This window comes from Mytilus edulis, chromosome 7 (assembly GCF_963676685.1).
Source record: "Mytilus edulis chromosome 7, xbMytEdul2.2, whole genome shotgun sequence".
Classification (NCBI taxonomy): Eukaryota; Metazoa; Mollusca; class Bivalvia; order Mytilida; family Mytilidae; genus Mytilus; species Mytilus edulis.
In genome coordinates this window covers 88,543,484-88,566,822 of record NC_092350.1, presented here as the reverse complement: position 1 = coordinate 88,566,822, position 23,339 = coordinate 88,543,484, and the positions used below count along the sequence as shown (strand labels likewise).

At 33.7% G+C, this 23,339-nt stretch overlaps 2 protein-coding genes across 2 annotated transcripts in view; both read left to right on the top strand.

The window, feature by feature from the left end:
- The window catches only part of LOC139483478 (uncharacterized), a 766,788-nt gene that overhangs the window by 301,949 nt on the left and 441,500 nt on the right, over positions 1-23,339 (top strand). The gene's annotated exons all lie outside the window — the stretch shown is intronic.
- Positions 21,488-23,339, top strand: part of LOC139482433 (uncharacterized) — a 45,845-nt gene continuing 43,993 nt past the window's right edge. Inside the window, exon 1 of the mRNA XM_071266328.1 lies at positions 21,488-21,584. Within this exon, the coding sequence (XP_071122429.1) occupies positions 21,515-21,584 (70 nt within the window). The 5' untranslated portion in view covers positions 21,488-21,514. The remainder of the gene's footprint in view (positions 21,585-23,339) is intronic.

Sequence of the window (23,339 nt, the reverse complement as noted above, 5' to 3'; positions counted from 1 at the left end):
AAGTATTTAACATGGTGTAGTCACCTGATTTACAAACATTTATCAGACCAACCCACAGACCACACTTTAAATCACCAATCAAATCTTAACACATGGACAAATAATCAAAGTATTTAACATGGTGTAGTCACTTGATTTACAATATTAATCAGAACAACCCACAGACCACACTTTAAATCACCAATCAACACAGACAAATAATCAAAGTATTTAACATGGTGTAGTCACTTGATTTACAAACATTAATCATACCAACCAACAGACCACACTTTAAATCACCAATGAACACAGACAAATAATCAAAGTATTTAACATGGTGTAGTCACTTGATTTACAAACATTAATCATACCAACCCACAGACCACACTTTAAATCACCAATCAACATGGACAAATAATCAAAGTATTTAACATGGTGTAGTCACTTGATTTACAAACATTAATCATATCAACCTACAGACCACACTTTAAATCACCAATCAACACAGACAAATAATCAAAGTATTTAACATTGTGTAGTCACTTGATTTACAAACATTAATCATACCAACCTACAGATCACACTTGAAATCACTAATCAACACGGACAAATAATCAAAGTATTTAACATGGTGTAGTCACTTGATTTACAAACATTAATCATACCAACCAACAGACCACACTTTAAATCACCAATAAACACAGACAAATAATCAAAGTATTTAACATGGTGTAGTCACTTGATTTACAAAACAAACATTTATCAGACCAACCAACAGACCACACTTTAAATCACCAATCAAAACAGACAAATAATCAAAGTATTTAACATGGTGTAGTCACTTGATTTACAAACATTAATCATACCAACCAACAGACCACACTTTAAATCACCAATCAACACAGACAAATAATCAAAGTATTCAACATGGTGTAGTCACTAGAATTACAAACATTAATCATACCAACCCACAGACCACACTTTAAATCACCAATCAAATCTAAACACATGGACAAATAATCAAAGTAATTAACATGGTGTAGTCACTAGAATTACAAACATTAATCAGACCAACCCACAGACCACACTTTAAATCACCAATCAACACAGACAAATAATCAAAGTAATTAACATGGTGTAGTCACTTGATTTACAAACATTAAGCAGACCAACCTACAAACCTTACTTTAAATCACCAATCAACACGGCCAAATAATCAAAGTAGTTAACATGATGTAGTCACTTGATTTACAAACATTAATCATACCAACCCACAGACCACACTTTAAATCACCAATCAACACAGACAAATAATCAAAGTATTTAACATGGTGTAGTCACTTGATTTACAAACATTAATCATACCAACCCACAGACCACACTTTAAATCACCAATCAACACGGCCAAATTATCAAAGTAGTTAACATGATGTAGTCACTTGATTTACAAACATTAATCATACCAACCCACAGACCACACTTTAAATCACCAATCAACACAGACAAATAATCAAAGTATTCAACATGGTGTAGTCACTAGAATTACAAACATTAATCATACCAACCCACAGACCACACTTTAAATCACCAATCAAATCTAAACACATGGACAAATAATCAAAGTAATTAACATGGTGTAGTCACTAGAATTACAAACATTAATCAGACCAACCCACAGACCACACTTTAAATCACCAATCAACACAGACAAATAATCAAAGTAATTAACATGGTGTAGTCACTTGATTTACAAACATTAAGCAGACCAACCTACAAACCTTACTTTAAATCACCAATCAACACGGCCAAATAATCAAAGTAGTTAACATGATGTAGTCACTTGATTTACAAACATTAATCATACCAACCCACAGACCACACTTTAAATCACCAATCAACACAGACAAATAATCAAAGTATTTAACATGGTGTAGTCACTTGATTTACAAACATTAATCATACCAACCCACAGACCACACTTTAAATCACCAATCAAAACAGACAAATAATCAAAGTATTTAACATGGTGTAGTCACCTGATTTACAAACATTTATCAGACCAACCCACAGACCACACTTTAAATCACCAATCAAATCTTAACACATGGACAAATAATCAAAGTATTTAACATGGTGTAGTCACTTGATTTACAATATTAATCAGAACAACCCACAGACCACACTTTAAATCACCAATCAACACAGACAAATAATCAAAGTATTTAACATGGTGTAGTCACTTGATTTACAAACATTAATCATATCAACCTACAGACCACACTTTAAATCACCAATCAACACAGACAAATAATCAAAGTATTTAACATTGTGTAGTCACTTGATTTACAAACATTAATCATACCAACCTACAGATCACACTTGAAATCACTAATCAACACGGACAAATAATCAAAGTATTTAACATGGTGTAGTCACTTGATTTACAAACATTAATCATACCAACCTACAGACCACACTTGAAATCACCAATCAACACGGACAAATAATCAAAGTATTTAACATGGTGTAGTCACTTGATTTACAAACATTAATCAGACCAACCAACAGACCACACTTTAAATCACCAATAAACACAGACAAATAATCAAAGTATTTAACATGGTGTAGTCACTTGATTTACAAACATTAATCAGACCAACCCACAAACCAGACTTTAAATCACCAATCAACACGGACAAATAATCAAAGTATTTAACATGGTGTAGTCACTTGATTTACAAACATTAATCATACCAACCCACAGACCACACTTTAAATCACCAATCAACATGGACAAATAATCAAAGTATTTAACATGGTACAGTCACTTGATTTACAAACATTAATCATACCAACCCACAGACCACACTTTAAATCACCAATCAACACGGACAAATAATCAAAGTATTTAACATGGTGTAGTCACTAGAATTACAAACATTAATCATACCAACCCACAGACCACACTTTAAATCACCAATCAACATGGACAAATAATCAAAGTATTTAACATGGTGTAGTCACTTGATTTACAAACATTAATCATATCAACCTACAGACCACACTTTAAATCACCAATCAACACAGACAAATAATCAAAGTATTTAACATTGTGTAGTCACTTGATTTACAAACATTAATCATACCAACCTACAGATCACACTTGAAATCACTAATCAACACGGACAAATAATCAAAGTATTTAACATGGTGTAGTCACTTGATTTACAAACATTAATCATACCAACCTACAGACCACACTTGAAATCACCAATCAACACGGACAAATAATCAAAGTATTTAACATGGTGTAGTCACTTGATTTACAAACATTAATCATACCAACCCACAGACCACACTTTAAATCACCAATCAAAACAGACAAATAATCAAAGTATTTAACATGGTGTAGTCACCTGATTTACAAACATTTATCAGACCAACCCACAGACCACACTTTAAATCACCAATCAAATCTTAACACATGGACAAATAATCAAAGTATTTAACATGGTGTAGTCACTTGATTTACAATATTAATCAGAACAACCCACAGACCACACTTTAAATCACCAATCAACACAGACAAATAATCAAAGTATTTAACATGGTGTAGTCACTTGATTTACAAACATTAATCATATCAACCTACAGACCACACTTTAAATCACCAATCAACACAGACAAATAATCAAAGTATTTAACATTGTGTAGTCACTTGATTTACAAACATTAATCATACCAACCTACAGATCACACTTGAAATCACTAATCAACACGGACAAATAATCAAAGTATTTAACATGGTGTAGTCACTTGATTTACAAACATTAATCATACCAACCTACAGACCACACTTGAAATCACCAATCAACACGGACAAATAATCAAAGTATTTAACATGGTGTAGTCACTTGATTTACAAACATTAATCAGACCAACCAACAGACCACACTTTAAATCACCAATAAACACAGACAAATAATCAAAGTATTTAACATGGTGTAGTCACTTGATTTACAAACATTAATCAGACCAACCCACAAACCAGACTTTAAATCACCAATCAACACGGACAAATAATCAAAGTATTTAACATGGTGTAGTCACTTGATTTACAAACATTAATCATACCAACCAACAGACCACACTTTAAATCACCAATCAACACGGACAAATAATCAAAGTATTTAACATGGTGCAGTCACTTGATTTACAAACATTAATCAGACCAACCAACAGACCACACTTTAAATCACCAATCAAATCTTAACACACGGACAAATAATCAAAGTATTTAACATGGTGTAGTCACTTGATTTACAAACATTAATCATACCAACCCACAGACCACACTTTAAATCACCAATCAACATGGACAAATAATCAAAGTATTTAACATGGTGTAGTCACTTGATTTACAAACATTAATCATACCAACCCACAGACCACACTTTAAATCACCAATCGACAGGGACAAATAATCAAAGTATTTAACATGGTACAGTCACTTGATTTACAAACATTAATCATACCAACCCACAGACCACACTTTAAATCACCAATCAACACGGACAAATAATCAAAGTATTTAACATGGTGTAGTCACTAGAATTACAAACATTAATCATACCAACCCACAGACCACACTTTAAATCACCAATCAACATGGACAAATAATCAAAGTATTTAACATGGTGTAGTCACTTGATTTACAAACATTAATCATATCAACCTACAGACCACACTTTAAATCACCAATCAACACAGACAAATAATCAAAGTATTTAACATTGTGTAGTCACTTGATTTACAAACATTAATCATACCAACCTACAGATCACACTTGAAATCACTAATCAACACGGACAAATAATCAAAGTATTTAACATGGTGTAGTCACTTGATTTACAAACATTAATCATACCAACCTACAGACCACACTTGAAATCACCAATCAACACGGACAAATAATCAAAGTATTTAACATGGTGTAGTCACTTGATTTACAAACATTAATCAGACCAACCAACAGACCACACTTTAAATCACCAATAAACACAGACAAATAATCAAAGTATTTAACATGGTGTAGTCACTTGATTTACAAAACAAACATTTATCAGACCAACCAACAGACCACACTTTAAATCACCAATCAAAACAGACAAATAATCAAAGTATTTAACATGGTGTAGTCACTTGATTTACAAACATTAATCATACCAACCAACAGACCACACTTTAAATCACCAATCAACACAGACAAATAATCAAAGTATTCAACATGGTGTAGTCACTAGAATTACAAACATTAATCATACCAACCCACAGACCACACTTTAAATCACCAATCAAATCTAAACACATGGACAAATAATCAAAGTAATTAACATGGTGTAGTCACTAGAATTACAAACATTAATCAGACCAACCCACAGACCACACTTTAAATCACCAATCAACACAGACAAATAATCAAAGTAATTAACATGGTGTAGTCACTTGATTTACAAACATTAAGCAGACCAACCTACAAACCTTACTTTAAATCACCAATCAACACGGCCAAATAATCAAAGTAGTTAACATGATGTAGTCACTTGATTTACAAACATTAATCATACCAACCCACAGACCACACTTTAAATCACCAATCAACACAGACAAATAATCAAAGTATTTAACATGGTGTAGTCACTTGATTTACAAACATTAATCATACCAACCCACAGACCACACTTTAAATCACCAATCAACACAGACAAATAATCAAAGTATTTAACATGGTGTAGTCACTAGAATTACAAACATTAATCATACAAACCCACAGACCACACTTTAAATCACCAATCAACACAGACAAATAATCAAAGTATTCAACATGGTGTAGTCACTAGAATTACAAACATTAATCATACCAACCAACAGACCACACTTTAAATCACCAATCAACACAGACAAATAATCAAAGTATTTAACATGGTGTAGTCACTAGAATTACAAACATTAATCATACAAACCCACAGACCACACTTTAAATCACCAATCAACACAGACAAATAATCAAAGTATTTAACATGGTGTAGTCACTAGAATTACAAGCATTAATCATACAATTCCACAAAACACACTTCAAATGATCACCAATCAAATGTTAACACAATGACAACCAATCAAAGTAATTAACACAATTATTAACATGAGTCATAAAAACTGATATACCATAATTCAAACAATGTCAACAAAGGGATAACCAATCAAAGCATGGCAATACAATGATCACCTAGCAATCACTACCAACACACCTTCCACCAATCATACATTACAAATACACCTTCCACCAATCATACATTACAAATACACCTCCCACCAACCATACATTACAAACACACCTTCCACCAATCATACATTACAAACACACCTTCCACCAATCATACATTACAAACACACCTCCCACCAATCATACATTGCAAACACACCTCCCACCAATCATACATTACAAACACACCTCCCACCAATCATACATTACAAACACACCTTCCACCAATCATACATTACAAACACACCTCCCACCAATCATACATTGCAAACACACCTCCCACCAATCATACACTACAAACACATCTTCCAGCAATCATACACTACAAACACACCTCCCACCAATCATACATTACAAAAACACCTCCCACCAATCATACATTACAAATACACCTTCCACCAGCCAAATATTACAAACACATCTTCCACCAATCATACATTACAAACAAACCTCCCACCAATCATACATTACAAACACACCTTCCACCAATCATACATTACAAACAAACCTCCCACCAATCATACATTACAAATACACCTTACACCAATCATACATTACAGATACACCTTCCACCAACCATACATTACAAACACACCCTCCACCAATCATACATTACAAACACACCTCCCACCAATCATACATTACAAATACACCTTCCACAAGCCATACATTACAAACACATCTTCCACCAATCATACATTACAAACACACCTCCCACCAATCATACATTACAAACACACCTTCCACCAATCATAAACTACCAACACACCTTCCACCAATCATACATTACAAGCACACCTTCCATCAATCATACATTACAAACACACCTTCCACCAATCATACATTACAAACACACCGTCCACCAATCATACATTACAAACACACCTCCCACCAATCATACATTGCAAACACACCTCCCACCAATCATACACTACAAATACACCTTCCACCAATCATACATAACAAACACACCTTCCACCAATCATACATTACAAACACGTCTTCCACCAATCATACATTACAAACACATCTTCCACCAATCATACATTACAAATACACCTTCCAATAATCATACACTACAACCATACCTTCCATCAATCATACATTACAAACACACATTCCACCAATCATACATTACAAATACACCTTACACCAACCATACATAACAAACACACCCTCCACTAACCATACATTACAAACACACCTCCCACCAATCATACATTACAAATACACCTTCCACAAGCCATACATTACAAACACACATTACACCAATCATACATTACAAACACACCTTCCACCAATCATTAACTACCAACACACCTTCCACCAATCATACATAACAAGCACACCTTCCACCAATCATACATTACAAATACACCTTCCACCAGCCAAATATTACAAACATCTTCCACCAATCATACATTACAAACAAACCTCCCACCAATCATACATTACAAACACACCTTCCACCAATCATACATTACAAACAAACCTCCCACCAATCATACATTACAAATACACCTTACACCAATCATACATTACAAATACACCTTCCACCAACCATACATTACAAACACACCTCCCACCAATCATACATTACAAATGCACCTTCCACCAATCATACATTACAAACACACCTCCCACCAATCATACATTACAAATACACCTTCCACAAGCCATACATTACAAACACATCTTCCACCAATCATACATTACAAACACACCTCCCACCAATCATACATTACAAACACACCTTCCACCAATCATAAACTACCAACACACCTTCCACCAATCATACATTACAAGCACACCTTCCACCAATCATACATTACAAACACACCTTCCACCAATCATACATTACAAACACACCTTCCACCAATCATACATTACAAACACACCGTCCACCAATCATACATTACAAACACACTTCCCGCCAATCATACATTAAAAACACACCTCCCACCAATCATACACTACAAATACACCTTCCACCAATCATACATAACAAACACACCTTCCACCAATCATACATTACAAACACGTCTTCCACCAATCATACATTACAAACACATCTTCCACCAATCATACATTACAAATACACCTTCCAATAATCATACACTACAACCATACCTTCCATCAATCATACATTACAAACACACATTCCACCAATTATGCACTACCCTACACATCTTCCACCAATCATACATTACAAACACACATTCCACCAATCATACATTACAAACACATCTTCCACCAATCATACATTACAAACACACCTTCCACCAATCATACATTACAAACACACCTTCCACCAGTCATACATTACAAACACACCTTCCACCAATCATACATTACAAACACATCTTCCACCAATCATACATTACAAACACACCTTCCACCAATCATACACTTCCAACACACCTTCCACCAATCATACACTACAGCCATACCTTCCATCAATCATACATTACAAACACACATTCCACCAATTATACACAACCAACACACCTCCCACCAATCATACATTACAAACACACCTTCCACCAATCACACATTACAAACACATCTTCCACCAATCATACACTTCCAACAGACCTTCCACCAATCATACATAACAAACACACCCTCCACCAATCATACATTACAAACACATCTTCCACCAATCATACATTACAAACACACCTTCCACCAATCATACATTACAAACACACCTCCCACCAATCATACATTACAAACACACCTTCCACCAATCATACATTACAAACACATCTTCCACCAATCATACATTACAGACACACCTCCCACCAATCATACATTACAAACACACCTTCCACCAATCATACATTACAAACATACCTTCCACCAATCATACATTACAAACACATCTTCCACCAATCATACATTACAAATACATCTTCCACCAATAATACATTACAAACACATCTTCCACCAATCATACATTACAAACACACCTTCCACCAATCATACACTACAAACACACCTTCCACCAATCATACATTACAAACACATCTTCCACCAATCATACATTACAAACACACCTTCCACCAATCATACATTACAAACACATCTTCCACCAATCATACATTACAAACACATCTTCCACCAATCATACATTACAAACACACCTTCCACCAATCATACATTACAAACACATCTTCCACCAATCATACATTACAAACACACCTTCCACCAATTATAATCTACCAACACACCTTCCACCAATCATACATTACAAACACACCTTCCACCAATCATACATAACAAACACACCCTCCACCAATCATACATTACAAACACATCTTCCACCAATCATACGTAACCAACACATCTTCCATCAATCATACATTACAAACACATCTTCCACCAATCATACATTACAAACACACCGTCCACCAATCATACATTATGAACACATCTCCCACCAATCATACATCTAACATAAAGCAAGAATAATGACACTCCACAGTAACATGTGTCAGCCTTTTTCTCATGTGTCATAGTGGTTGTCAATAAAGCACTTACTAAAATAAAAATACTCTCATCGTCCATGTGAATCTAACATAAAGCAAGAATAATGACACTCCACAGTAACATGTGTCAGCCTTTTTCTCATGTGTCATAGTTGTTGTCAATAAAGCACTTACTAAAATATAAATACCCTTATGATAAGTTACTGAGACAGGCAAACTTTAATGTAATCCAGATAGTTGAATTACAATAAATATAACTTTTCAGTATGTTTGGTTTTAATGTATTAATTTACATATTACACTAATTAGGGCCCCGCCTAGTGACGGGTCACCCTATAGTGATCAGTCTGTCTGTCCGTCCGTCTGTCAGTAACAAAATGTGTCCATTATATATCTAGTGAACTGTTATAATTTCATACTTTTTACTTGACATGGTCAAGATCGTGTTTGCTCTATATCTTGAGAACCGTTATGATTTCAAAGTTCATACTTGACATGTATATTAACCAACACCAGAGGATATGTCATAATGTATGTACAACTTCCTTGGTTAAAAGTCAAGGTTAAAAACTTTGGTTTCAGTTGACAACTCCATGTCCTATGGTAAAGATACAAATTTTTTACCACAGATTATTTACAGCTGGGCCCACAGAGATGGCTCCCATTTCAATGATGTATAGTTTATTCATGTTCTTAAGGTGGTATGGGTGTCTTCCTCCATCTTGGATTGTAAAAAAGAGAGAATCAAAAGTCCAGATTTTCAATCAAGTTAGCAAAATTTGATGCAGGAATGCAGATGTTTAATGTACATTTTCATTTAAAAGTACCAATTTATAAGAATATAACTTCTAAATATTGATATTTTTGCAAATGTTAATTATTTTTGGTTGTTTTTATTTTTTTTTAAAATTGGCATTTTAAGGGGAGTTAACTCTAAAAAAGTACATTTTCTGAAGGATTCTGTATGGAATTTTCCTATTTTGTATTTTAGCTGGGAAAAACGTACGGTGACCCTATCTTTTCTTTTGATATTCTCAAAGCAGTGTCTGAAAGCTATCTTTTCCTGAAGTATTTAACAATTCTATCATTTTGTTTAGTTTCTAATCACAAAATGGTGTTTTTTCCTGTATAATCCATACAAAATGTGTCATTTTGTCCCGTCCTGTAGCTTGAGAAAATGTGCGGTGACCTATCATTTTTATTATATTTTTCAACATGTATCAATAGATACAACGTTTTGGCAAAGTATGAACAAATTCTATCATTTTTATTTTAGACTCCCATACCACCTTAAACAGTAAAATCTCAATTATTTGTTCATGTATCTCTTTATTATGTCACTTCATATTTGTTGTTTATTTTGGTTGACTGGTTTTATGTCAAGTATTTTATAGGTAAAATTAGTACAACAATTGCCTATTATTTAAAGAAGATGTATATTTGTATGATTGATAAAAGAGTTTTGATTGTATTTCAGGGTGAGACTCCTTATGATATGGTAACAATAGAAAGCGATGATTCTGAAGAGAAAAAAAGGAAGAAGAAAGTAGTGATGGACTTCCTAAAGGTAAATATTCTGTCTTAGTTAATAAGAGATATTTACAAATATGTTGACAGATTGTTAGAGACACAACAGACTTGGTACATTGAAGTTATAATAAAACGGTTGCCTGTAGTTTTCAATGTCATTGTAGTATTTTGTTGTCAATTAACAATGTACCCGGTAAGTTGACAATTCCAAGCTTGTTGCCTGATACAGATAATGGCATATGTGAAAGACAAATGTTTGAAATCAGTGTCTGATCTGTTGGATGTCTCTTATTTTTTGTGTCATTAGCTTGCTATCTTCTAGTATATACATCACATCATCTCCTTTTATGTGCATCTCTGTAAGGAAAAAAAAGATTTACATGTTTATGCAAATATGTAATAATCATATACTAAAACAAAAAGCACTTCTTAACAAAATGTTTAGTATGCTGTCAACCTGTGTATCGATTTTAAAGCTTTCAGTATGTAGCAGGTAGACAAAGCCACCTACATAGATAAAACCTCTATGAAATGAGTAAACTCAGTAACGTTAACTTTCCTGCACAACCTTTTTAAATTACATACAAAAACAAATAAATCCCATCATCATTAAATAGGCTGTGTGCAGTAAATTTTACTCACGTGTGATATGGCATAGAAGGAAAAACAATTACTGTGGGGATTAAACATGTGGTAAAGATGTCAGTCCACCAATCCATTCACTCCAATTTAACATGTGGTAAAGATGTCAGACCACCAATCCATTCATTCCAATTTAACATGTGGTAAAGATGTCAGTCCACCAATCCATTCACTCCAATTAAACATGTGGTAAAGATGTCAGACCACCAATCCATTCACTCCAATTAAACATGTGGTAAAGATGTCAGACCACCAATCCATTCATTCCAATTTAACATGTGGTAAAGATGTCAGACCACCAATCCATTCATTCCAATTTAACATGTGGTAAAGATGTCAGACCACCAATCCATTCATTCCAATTTAGAATGTAAAGTTCTACTGTGAAAGTACTTTTATTCGTGGGGAACCAATTTTCGTGGTTTTCATGGATGACTTTATCCACGAATTTAAGTGTCCAATGAAATAAAACAATTGTTGTCCAAATCAAGACAATAAAAGATCCCCATGTAGGTTTGACTACTAATATGATCTAGAGAATATATTGAATATCGCCAAATCTGAGAATACTATAATGATCTATAATAGTAGTCACTGGGCAAATGCACTATGAACTACAACTGCAGGCAGGAGTATTCCCATTTAATCTTTAAAAACCTAAACTGTACAAATTTTGATCTTTTAATTCTCATTAAAAAATATTTTTGATTGATGAAAGTCAGATTTCCGGTATTAATATGCTATGATAAAGTGTTCATTTTATATCTCATAATTCTCGTACATATATATGGGAAATAATAATTTTATGCTGGGCTTGCTTTTGATTTAAGAATTATCACCGTGTATCATCAGTACACCGGATATAGGTACTAACCAAGCGGGCACGATCGATTTTGACCTTTCAAGGTAACGAAGATCTTTGTTTTGCTTTATCAATATTAAATGTACATTTCTCAACATTTGAAATTCCTGCTCCCAAATAATTTTTGCATCGATTTTTTCCTATTCATAAAACAACTTTGATATTCAAATAAGAACAATTAACTTGTTCATGCGCAAATAGTTGTGAAAGTCAAAACCCACTTTCAATTTCGATACAGTTGTAGAGACATTTACATGTTTTATCTGAAAGAAACCTAATACAGGGCAACAGTAATAGTTACCAATCATAAACCTACCTGTGATTACTCATTCCTTGAAACTGTTTGGGTAATAAACGAGTATATAAATAAAGTTTTTGTGTACAGTGTACAACAACTTAACTATGCACCGTACATAAGAATTTATGTGGTCAGCTAAACACCGTACACAACGCTTCTTTAGGGATAAAATATCGAATAATAACATATGTATGAAAGATTTTAATGCCAATTATTGAAACAGCTATACTTATTACACACACACATTGACCTCCTATCAGAAAAAGAGTTGCAATGAATATAGAATTGTATCGAATGAGACGAGGGCCAACTTCTTTTACAAGTATTTGCACATGCCTTTAGTAATCCCTCTTGTTTTGGGAAAATAATGAGACATCTCTAATTATAATTAACCTACGACCAAATCATTTCTTAAAACAGCAATTATGTTTAGATTGAAGTACACATTGATATTATGTGAACAAAACAAAATTTTTTCGTTACCGTGTAAGATCAAAATCGCTCACGTCCGCTTGGTTAGTACCTATATCCGCTGTACAATGATACGGGGTGATTATTTTACAATTCAAGATACATTTATAGCATTTGTTTATGTAACTGTTTTCCTTTTGTGACATGTTGATGGCCTGATTAACACCTTTGATGGTCTATAATCCTTTGATCACTCTATCTTGGGCTAATGAGTGATCACTACGATTTACACGGTCAATGTCTACTTTGCAATTTCCTTCAATCTAGACAATTTATAACCTTCGTTTCAAATTACTTTAACTTTTCAATTTTATTATTATTAGACAACAAAAATCCACGAATTAAAAAAACCCATGAACATGTAAATGTTGCTGAAACATGAGATTTTTTCTTTACACATGACTTTTGAGTTCCTCATTTTGAGGTGCATAAGGGATGTTGTCCCATATTGAAATCCATAGTTCTGATTTTTCCAAATATTTTTTATGTGATCGGTATGACATTCTGAATAAATCTGTGTATTTTTTTGTCCATTTCTGAAAAAAAATAAAGTTGTTTCACCACTATAAGGCAATGACACTTTTATCGCTGTATTTATTTATTTTGAATACAATGTGTATGCATAATTAGTTTCTTCCAGTATAGACAGGTTTTTTCAATTATCTGCCTTAGTTTCTGAAGCGACTCCTAGGCGTCGTGGTAGTAGCGATCGTCATTACAACCGTGAAAAAAATGTAAACAAGATATACATCAATCTCTCAGACCGCATGCAATTAACGTAAACACAAGAATGTGAAGCGTACTTGATCTCGATAAATTACAGAATAAATAATACAGTAATTAGATATGTAATGGAGATTAAAATGATTAAAAATATAAGTGTGTTTTAGGCCAGGTGTCCGGTGTCCTAAAATATAACTCACGGTATTTGATACGTTTTAACCCGGACACAATATATATGTTACTACCCAGGTTACAAATCTATTAAGATATATTGATTATTATAACACATTCATTAATAAAAATAAAATGTCTTGCCAGGTCAAATGTGATAAATCCGGAAAAAAAACCCAGGTGCAATTTTATTGAACTCAAATAAATGTCTGTGGTCAGACATAAAATTCAACAATCTTCTAATCCGACGGTCCTATAATGCTTTTTCTCCGGTGCGAGGTTACTTAGATAATATGAAAAAATATACCTATAGACATGTACTGTTTGATGGTAGGCTTTTTCACAGAAACAACTTTTTGGCTCACCTGGCCCGAAGGGCCAAGTGAGCTTTTCTCATCACTTTGCGTCCGTCGTCCGTCGTCGTCGTCCGGCGTCGTCTGTTAACTTTTACAAAAATCTTCTCCTCTGAAACTACTGGGCCAAATTAAACCAAACTTGGCCATAGTCATTATTGGGGTATCTTGTTTAAAAAAATGTGTCCGGTGACCCTGCCAACCGACCAAGATGACTGCCATGGGGGAAATTTGAACATAGGGGTAGAATGCAGTTTTTGGCTTATAACTCAAAAACCAAAGCATTTAGAGCAAATCGTTCAAGGAGTAAAAGTGTTAATCCGGTCAAGATCTATCTGCCCTAAAATTTTCAGATGAATCAAACAACCTGTTGTTGGGTTGCTGCCCCTGAATTGGTAATTTTAAGGAATTTTTGCTGTTTTTGGTTATTATCTTGAATACTATTATAGATAGAGATAAACTGTAAACTGCAATAATGTTCAGCAAAGTAAGATTTACAAATAAGTACATGACCGAAAATGATCAGTTGACCTCTTTAGGAGTTATTGCCCTTTATAGTCAATTTTTAACCATTTTTCGTAAATCTTATTTATCTTTTACAAAAATCTTCTCCTCTGAAACTACTGGGCCAAATTAATCCAAACTTGGCAAAAATCATCTTTAGGGTATCTAGTTAAAAAATGTGTCCGGTGCAGGGTTGTCTCTAAGATTTGAAGTAGCAGGTTAATTATAAATAGTAGGAGGGGATGTAATGAGGACGGCGAAGCCGTTCGCGGCGACGAGCTTGCTGGTCGTGCTACGGCCGGGGGTATGGGGCCCGCTTAAGGGCCCCAGAAAATTTTGAAAAAATGGTGCAAAATCCTGCACTTTGGGGGTCTCCTGGACCCTCATTCACTCCTCTCAAAACATCATTTTTTACTGATGATAATGTAAATTGTTTATTAAAATTTGTAACATGGGTCAACTTTTCTGTAAATTTGATCACATTTATTTGAATATCCAGACTTTCAACTTACAGCTATACATGCTATATATTTGAAGATATTTGAGAATAGCAATATCATGGTTAAATTTTATTTATTATAGTAATACATCGACCCAAGTGTGACAGGATTAAACTATCCCCTTTTTGTGTGAAAATAAATGTCCAACTTTTTCTAATTTCAACAAGGTTTGGCAGAAATTAAACTCCCTTTATCAATTCTGTAATCTTGATTTACTTGCATATATTCTGCAAATTTTCATACCTCTGGATATAAAGTTGAAGGACAAACTGATCAGACAGGGTCAATTAACTGGGGGCACAAAACTATGGGGCAATTGATCCCCTTTAGCGTTTATCTATAGTCCTATTTATTGAGTCGTCATTTCTTTATTAAGTATTCATGAGGCCAGGCAGGCTTTGGACTTGTTGAGAGAGAGAAAGATAGGATGCTTGGGCAAACAACATTTATAGAAAATGTTGTCATTTATCCTATCTTAATAGATGTTGGTCTTCAGCTATATTTAGTATTTGTTTTGAATACCAATGTTCTGATTGAAGCACTGAAACACCCGACAGGTGACACTGTCACTGTTTGTAGACATCGTCATCGATCTTCTTTTTGTGTGATACATTTGGTTGAAAACTTATGCAGCCTGTCTAACGTATGTTAAAATAATCCTTGACCATCCTCATTTCTGAATTTAAATACTTAAAACGCCTGATAAACAAATAAATTACTTATTAAATCCAAAGAAATCCAACCGTCGCTGCATAGTGAAAAGATCGGTCAAATTTTAGAACGGAATATAACAAAATCATCCGAGCGCTTTAAAAACTCGCAGCGTCGTAGAAAAGCTTTAACCTGTAAAAATGGCCTAAACACTCGGATTTACTTGGACTACTCGATGTATCTCTTGTTCACAATTAAAATCACGTAACAAAAACTTGTAACGGAGAAATATTGATCTCTGTATGTTTTTTTCAAAAAGTCAGGTCATTCTTGCCGCTAGAGTAGCCGGGTCCACAAGCGGAAGTTGCCGGGGGAAATCCCCGGCCCCCGGGCCTTAAAGACAACCCTGCCGGTGACTCGGCCATTCAACCAAGATGGCTGCCACGGCTAAAAATAGAACATAGGGGTGAAATGCAGTTTTTGGCTTATAACTCAAAAACCAAAGCATTTAGAGCATATCTGGCAGGGTTTAATTGTTCATCAGGTCAAGATCTATCTGCCCTGAAATTTTCAGATGGATTGGACAATCGATTCTTTGGTTGCTGCCCCTGAATTGGTTATTTTAAGGAAATTTAGCCGTTTTTTGTTATTATCTTGAATACTTTTATAGATAGAGATAAACTGTAAACAGCAATAATGTTCAGCAAAGTAAGACCTAAAATTAAGTCAACTGACCAAAGTGGTCAATTGACCCCCTAAGGAGTTATTGTCCTTTATAGTCAATTTTTAACATTTTTCATAAAATTTGTAAATTTTTACTAACATTTTCCACTGAAACTACTGGGCCAAGTTCATCATATATAGAGATAATTGTAAGCAGCAAGAATGTTCAGTAAAGTAAAATGTAAAAACACATCACCATCACCAAAACACAATTTTGTCATGAATCCACCTGCTTCCTTTGTTTAATATTCACATAGACCAAGGTGAGTGACACAGTTTTGCTTGTGGTCGACTCACGTATACTGCTCAAAATTGAGTGACGTTTGTGTATGGCGTCGGGACATATGTAAAATTTGCGATTTAATTTGGCCGAAGAAGTTATGAAATTTTACGACCCATGTTATCATATAGTTATTAAGTGTTCGATTCTGATTTCTTTTGCAGAAAAATTACTGAACTTCTTTTAAATCGAGTTTTACTTTGCATATTGCTGTGTGTTTGTTTAATCTTCATTGGCTAGATGTGTAGGGAAGGGTTGAGATCTCATTAAACATGTTTAACCCCGCCGCATTTTTGTTGCTGGTCCAAGTCAGGACCGTCAGGCATTTGTTTATAGTCTTGTATGATTTTTTTAAAGTTAGTTCATTTATATGCTTAGCAGTTTAGTTTGACGTCCATTTCACTGAACTAGTACATATCTTTGTTTACGGGCGAGCGGAAGCCTGCCTCTGGGCGCGGGATTATCTATTTGTATTATACCCCTCTATAAATTCACGATGTATATAGTACAGTATTAGAGTATTACATTAGGGATGTATATTGGACCATCATCCTTCTCAGTGAACTGTCGGAATTTCTGGTTGTTGCATTATGGCTATGCTTCCGTAGGTTCTAGTAATCTATTTGATAACAAAGACCTTTGAAAAATCTTTTCTAATGTGTAAAATTTCATAATTTATGCACATAATAATCAACTGAGGAAAGTTCAAATCAAGTTTCAACAGAAAATACTGTATACATGGTATACGAAGTGGATATATGGTTTTACACTAGTAATTTTGAGGCCCTTTATAGCTTGTTGTCCGGTGAGAGCCAAGGCTCCGTGTTGAAGGCCGTACATTGACCTATAATTGTTTACTTTTATAAACTGTTATTTGGATAGAGAGTTGTCTCATTGGCACTTACACCACATCTTCCTATATCTATATTTTTTAAGCACACATGCCTTCATATATGGACCATCAGGACGAGGTTTATAAATAAGTGCCCTTAATAGTAAGTTTTGTTGGGATTTGTCTATGGATGCAGCTGTTTGCAAAAACTAAGTTTTCCATCAAGAACTGACACCACTGAATAAAATATTTTACAAGTAGCTTATTTTCGAAATATGAAAGCGCCATGACAAATAACCAACTATCAAACTAAGTGTTAACCTCATCAGCACAATGCGTAATATGTCTATACGCTAACTTGGTTTCCCCCTTTTATTAAAGTTTGAGCTCCTTACTCGTCTCCTCACTCGTCTGTTAGCAATATATTTGTCTGAGTTTATGTTGTCCTCTGAAACTACTGGGCCAAATTAATCCAAACTTGGCCACAATCATCTTTGGGATATCTAGTTTAAAAAATGTGTCCGGTGACCCTGCCATCCCACCAAGATGGACGCCATGGCTAAAAATAGAACATAGGGGTAAAATGCAAATACCCTGCCTGTATCAATACACACCAGTCAACTTCCTCATACAGATGCCCTTTTATAATTGTAAGCATTGTGTATAAATTTCATAACATTTAGTCGAAGCAAACAGGAGGAAAAGAATTAAACCAACAGGTTAAGTAATTGCTTTATTTATGAAAAAACATAAGTCATGAACAGTGACGCCATCCAATTATAAAAATGATTTGTGTTTAGTGGTAATAAGCATTGTGTACCTATATTCGTTTTAAAACATTTATTTGAGGCAAACTTAAGTATGTTAAGTAAGAAACAGGAAACTCAGCATTTTTTTTATTTAACTTGTGCTATAGATAAAGACTGTATGTTTTTCTATGCCACATTGTTGTGTTACTGTTTCATTGAACTTCTCTATCACTATCTCTGATCTATCCTGTCAACACAAAGGTTGTGAATTTCGAAGCACACGCTTAGCCTTTCAGTTTGACTACAATCTTAATTGACTAAGCTTGTCTGTTTTACTATCTACGATCTTGGTTCTCTACAAGCATTATTGTCTTACTCATCCAATAAAAACAGACTACTACGAAATAGTACATAATGCTGAAAGTGGCGTTTAACACCAATTAACCATTAACATAAATCACACATGTGACAGAATAATTGAAAAATTGGACACCTTTAAATGTTGTGTTTGCACTGGGGACTTGCTTTCAATATTGTAAATATTTGATACATGTATTGACAAAAATATTTATATAAAGCATAGTATTACTTACAAATAATTGAAAAATCAAATAGCATCATCATATTTGCTGTATTCTTGTGCGCTTTGTACAGCCGCTGGTATTAAATCTAAACAGAAATTATAATAAATTTATCTCAAGATGTATAGCTTAAGTGATAAAAAAAATTAAATATAAAAGCCCACATTTACTTTATATAACATATTGAAACATGGCCTTTGTTTTCACTTGCTGAGAGATATAGATTTGTTGGATTGCTGTTCATGTCTAATTAACATACTACCATTTTCTACTGGCTTGTTGATAAATTATAGTGTATCATTATACATTAAATGAAGTATTTTTTGTCTGTAGCAGTATCTTTGTTTATTTGGTCATTATTTTTTAATTGAGTTGTTATTGTGGTGTCTTTTGTAAAGCGCACATGATTTAAATAAAAAAAATTCTTTAATCTTAGCCATTTATCTAATAGAAGGACAAACAAATATTTGTTCGTATTATCAAAAAGGAAAGCATTTCATGAAAACGAATTTATTAAACAAATACAGCTGTGTTAAATCTGAGTCTAATGAAACTGTTTTCTTGAGGCAAAAAGAAATGCCTTCAAAATGCTTTTTAATTTTTTTTATATTTTTTGTTGGTAGTTCTATCTGAATTATATAGCAAACAAAAAAAAAGGTGGCATACAATGTATTTAACTGCAGTGTGTTGTAGTCTAAGGTTGTAGTGTCTCCAACAATCATTGCTTCAACTCTGGGGATTCTCGTAAAAATAACCCCCCCCTCCCCCCCCCCCCCCCGAGTCTAAAAACAGTAAAGTGAAAGTTAAAAAATAAGAAACAGACTAAAGTTTCTCGTGATATAAATAGACAGTCTAACAAACAACACAGGTCTCAGTTTCAAGTATGCTGTTTTTTTTTGGTGTAGATGTTTCTTTATTACTTTTAACAATCCAAAGTAATAATTAATATCAAACATACACGTCTTCTTTGATGCCGAGCTGCCATACTTTTTGTTCACTGATGTTTGTTTACATTTTGGGCATACAAATGCCTTTCATTATGAAGGAATTACATAAATAGTCAAATGAGGAAACGTTACAAAGTATTTCACAACGTTGTCGACTTATTCTGTAAAAAAAGTATCAACATCTATAGTTTGCCTGGTTCGCGCTATGCATTGGAAAGCCAGATCAAGCTAAAATTTTGGGATCATTTCAACGAAGTTTTCAAGTATGTTCTCTGAAAAGCTCCAATTTATTTACGTACGTTTTCAAGAGAAAGATGACATTTATAAATGCACAGGGCTATATAATGTATTTACCTACCGAACGATAGGAGCATCAGACAGGACAATCTCTGAAACTTTTCCATCACAATGAGTCTTCTGCTATAAATATTCGTTGTTTATAGATGGCACTCCAGCTTAATAAATAAAGTATGTTCCGATAAAATAAACGAAAGTGTAACGTCGTCTAAAAATTACCGTTTTGTTTGACAGGATGCAAATTTCATTTATTGTATATCAATAAATATAATACCATGTAAAAATTCTTTAAATATTCATATATTTTTGCATCTTAATTATTTCTTACTCAACCCAGTAATTCTATTTGCAATTAAGTTAACAAGTAGCAATACAAAACTAAATATTGTATGACGGCAGATCATAAAATTGCGACATTACTTTAGCGGACAAAGTGCCTACTTTTAGTGAAGGTGTCTACCTCAAATGTCAAGATGTGGTATGATTGCCAATGAGACAACTCTTCAAAAGAGACCAAATGACACAGAATTTAACAATGTTAGGTCACCCTACAGCTTTCAATGAAGCTTTTTGACAAGTTTTTACATGATTTTCTTTTGTAGACTGCCATGTCAAAGACATTCCCAGAAGTTACTCCTGACACCCGATCACAGGACCTTGCAGCACCACTTGTTGGAGGTAATCATCTTAAATTAATTATTCAGATACTGGCTGAAATGATAATTACTTGTTTCTAATATATGTAAACCTTGCAGTGTCTGCTTATAATGACTGTACTATCACTCCTAATGGTTCATCTTACAAGGCAATCATCTAATGTTAATTATTATATATACTGGCTGGAATGAGTTATAGTTACTTATTTTTAATCACTGTGTATCATCGCCACCGGAAATTGGGTACTACCGAAGCGGAGAGAAATAGAAAAAAAAGTAAACAAGTCAAGAATTCATTCAATTTAAAGCATTTCCACTCATTTGATGAGGATGCCGCTTGAGAAATGATTTTCTGATATGTAATTCTTTAAATTATTAGGCCGATAAGTACAAAATTAATACAAGATTTTGTGTAATTCTCCAAAACTTGCCACTTAGTACCGGAAAATTTTGAGGTCTATCGTCCTCTGTCGCCCCATTCTCAAGATATTGAACTGTTTTTCATTATTTTTCCAGACACGTTTTTAGATTATTATAGTGTGGCATCATATTTACTGAAATTTGTTGTCAAAAAGATGTATTTTAAAGAATATAGACCATAAAAAATAAAGTCTAGGGTACGGCAACTTGCTCGTGTTGACAAATTTACTGTATGGCAACTTGTTTTCAACTGTATGGCAACTTGCTAATTTTAGAATAGTTATTTACCGAATTTTTTAAAGAAAATAAAGTATTAAGTTCAAATAGCTAAGGTTTGTTTTTGTTTTTTTTTTTTTTTTGGGGGGGGGGTACCTTTTTATGTTAAACTGTTTTTGTCCTTTTCAAGGTTTAAATTTGTTTAAAACTGTTATTTGACTGATAAATTTAAAAAACTGTTAACTGTTTTGACCCACTGTCTGTAATCTGTCTTGTTAAAATTGTCAAATTTGTTAACTGTTTATTTGAAATTGAGATTCCTGTTATCTGTTACTTAATACTTAAAGGGTTCACTGTTTTTGACATTATTTTCTCTGTTAACTGATCTTAACAGTTATTTACAAGAATCACATTAAAATTTGCTGTCCATCTCTTTCTTTACGTTGCTTCCGCAAAGGAGTAACATAAACAGCATATATGTAACTGTACTGGTCTGACACTCATAAATTTTAAACACCCTCTTTCCCTTCCTTCTTAATAAATAACGCTTAATATTTGAGTTATGCATGTGTATATTTATGGAAAGAGAATCGTCCATAATTTTGATTTCCAATAATAATAATGGTGAAATATAATCTCTCTTTTTTTGTGTGACCATGGCAACAATCAGCATTTATTTGATACCAAATATTGCAAAATAGGGAGTTGAACATGTCACAAAGATCTCAAAAATTTGGTCCAAAGGAAAATTTCAAGCAATAAGAGTGATACCTTTCCTGGAACCATAGACATATATCTATCAAGAGGTAAAAAAATCATATGTATTTCTGCTGTTTTTCCATAAAATTGAATTGAAAAGATCGAGTCTCAAATCTTTTTTGAAAAACAATACAAAAATTCTAAATCTATGGCGTTACGGATAGGAATGTATGGACGGTCAAACTGAAAGATGGCTTATAAAACATGTTAAAAACAATCTAAATGTTCATATAAACCCACTAGGAAGGCTATATTATTATTCAACTATCTAAAAATCAATTCAATTGTACAAAAACTTTCATATTTAGAAAATTCACCATGGCTATAATGCGAAACTAAACTTGTAACTGTGTATTGGTATACCTGAAGCTGTCTCCTAAGT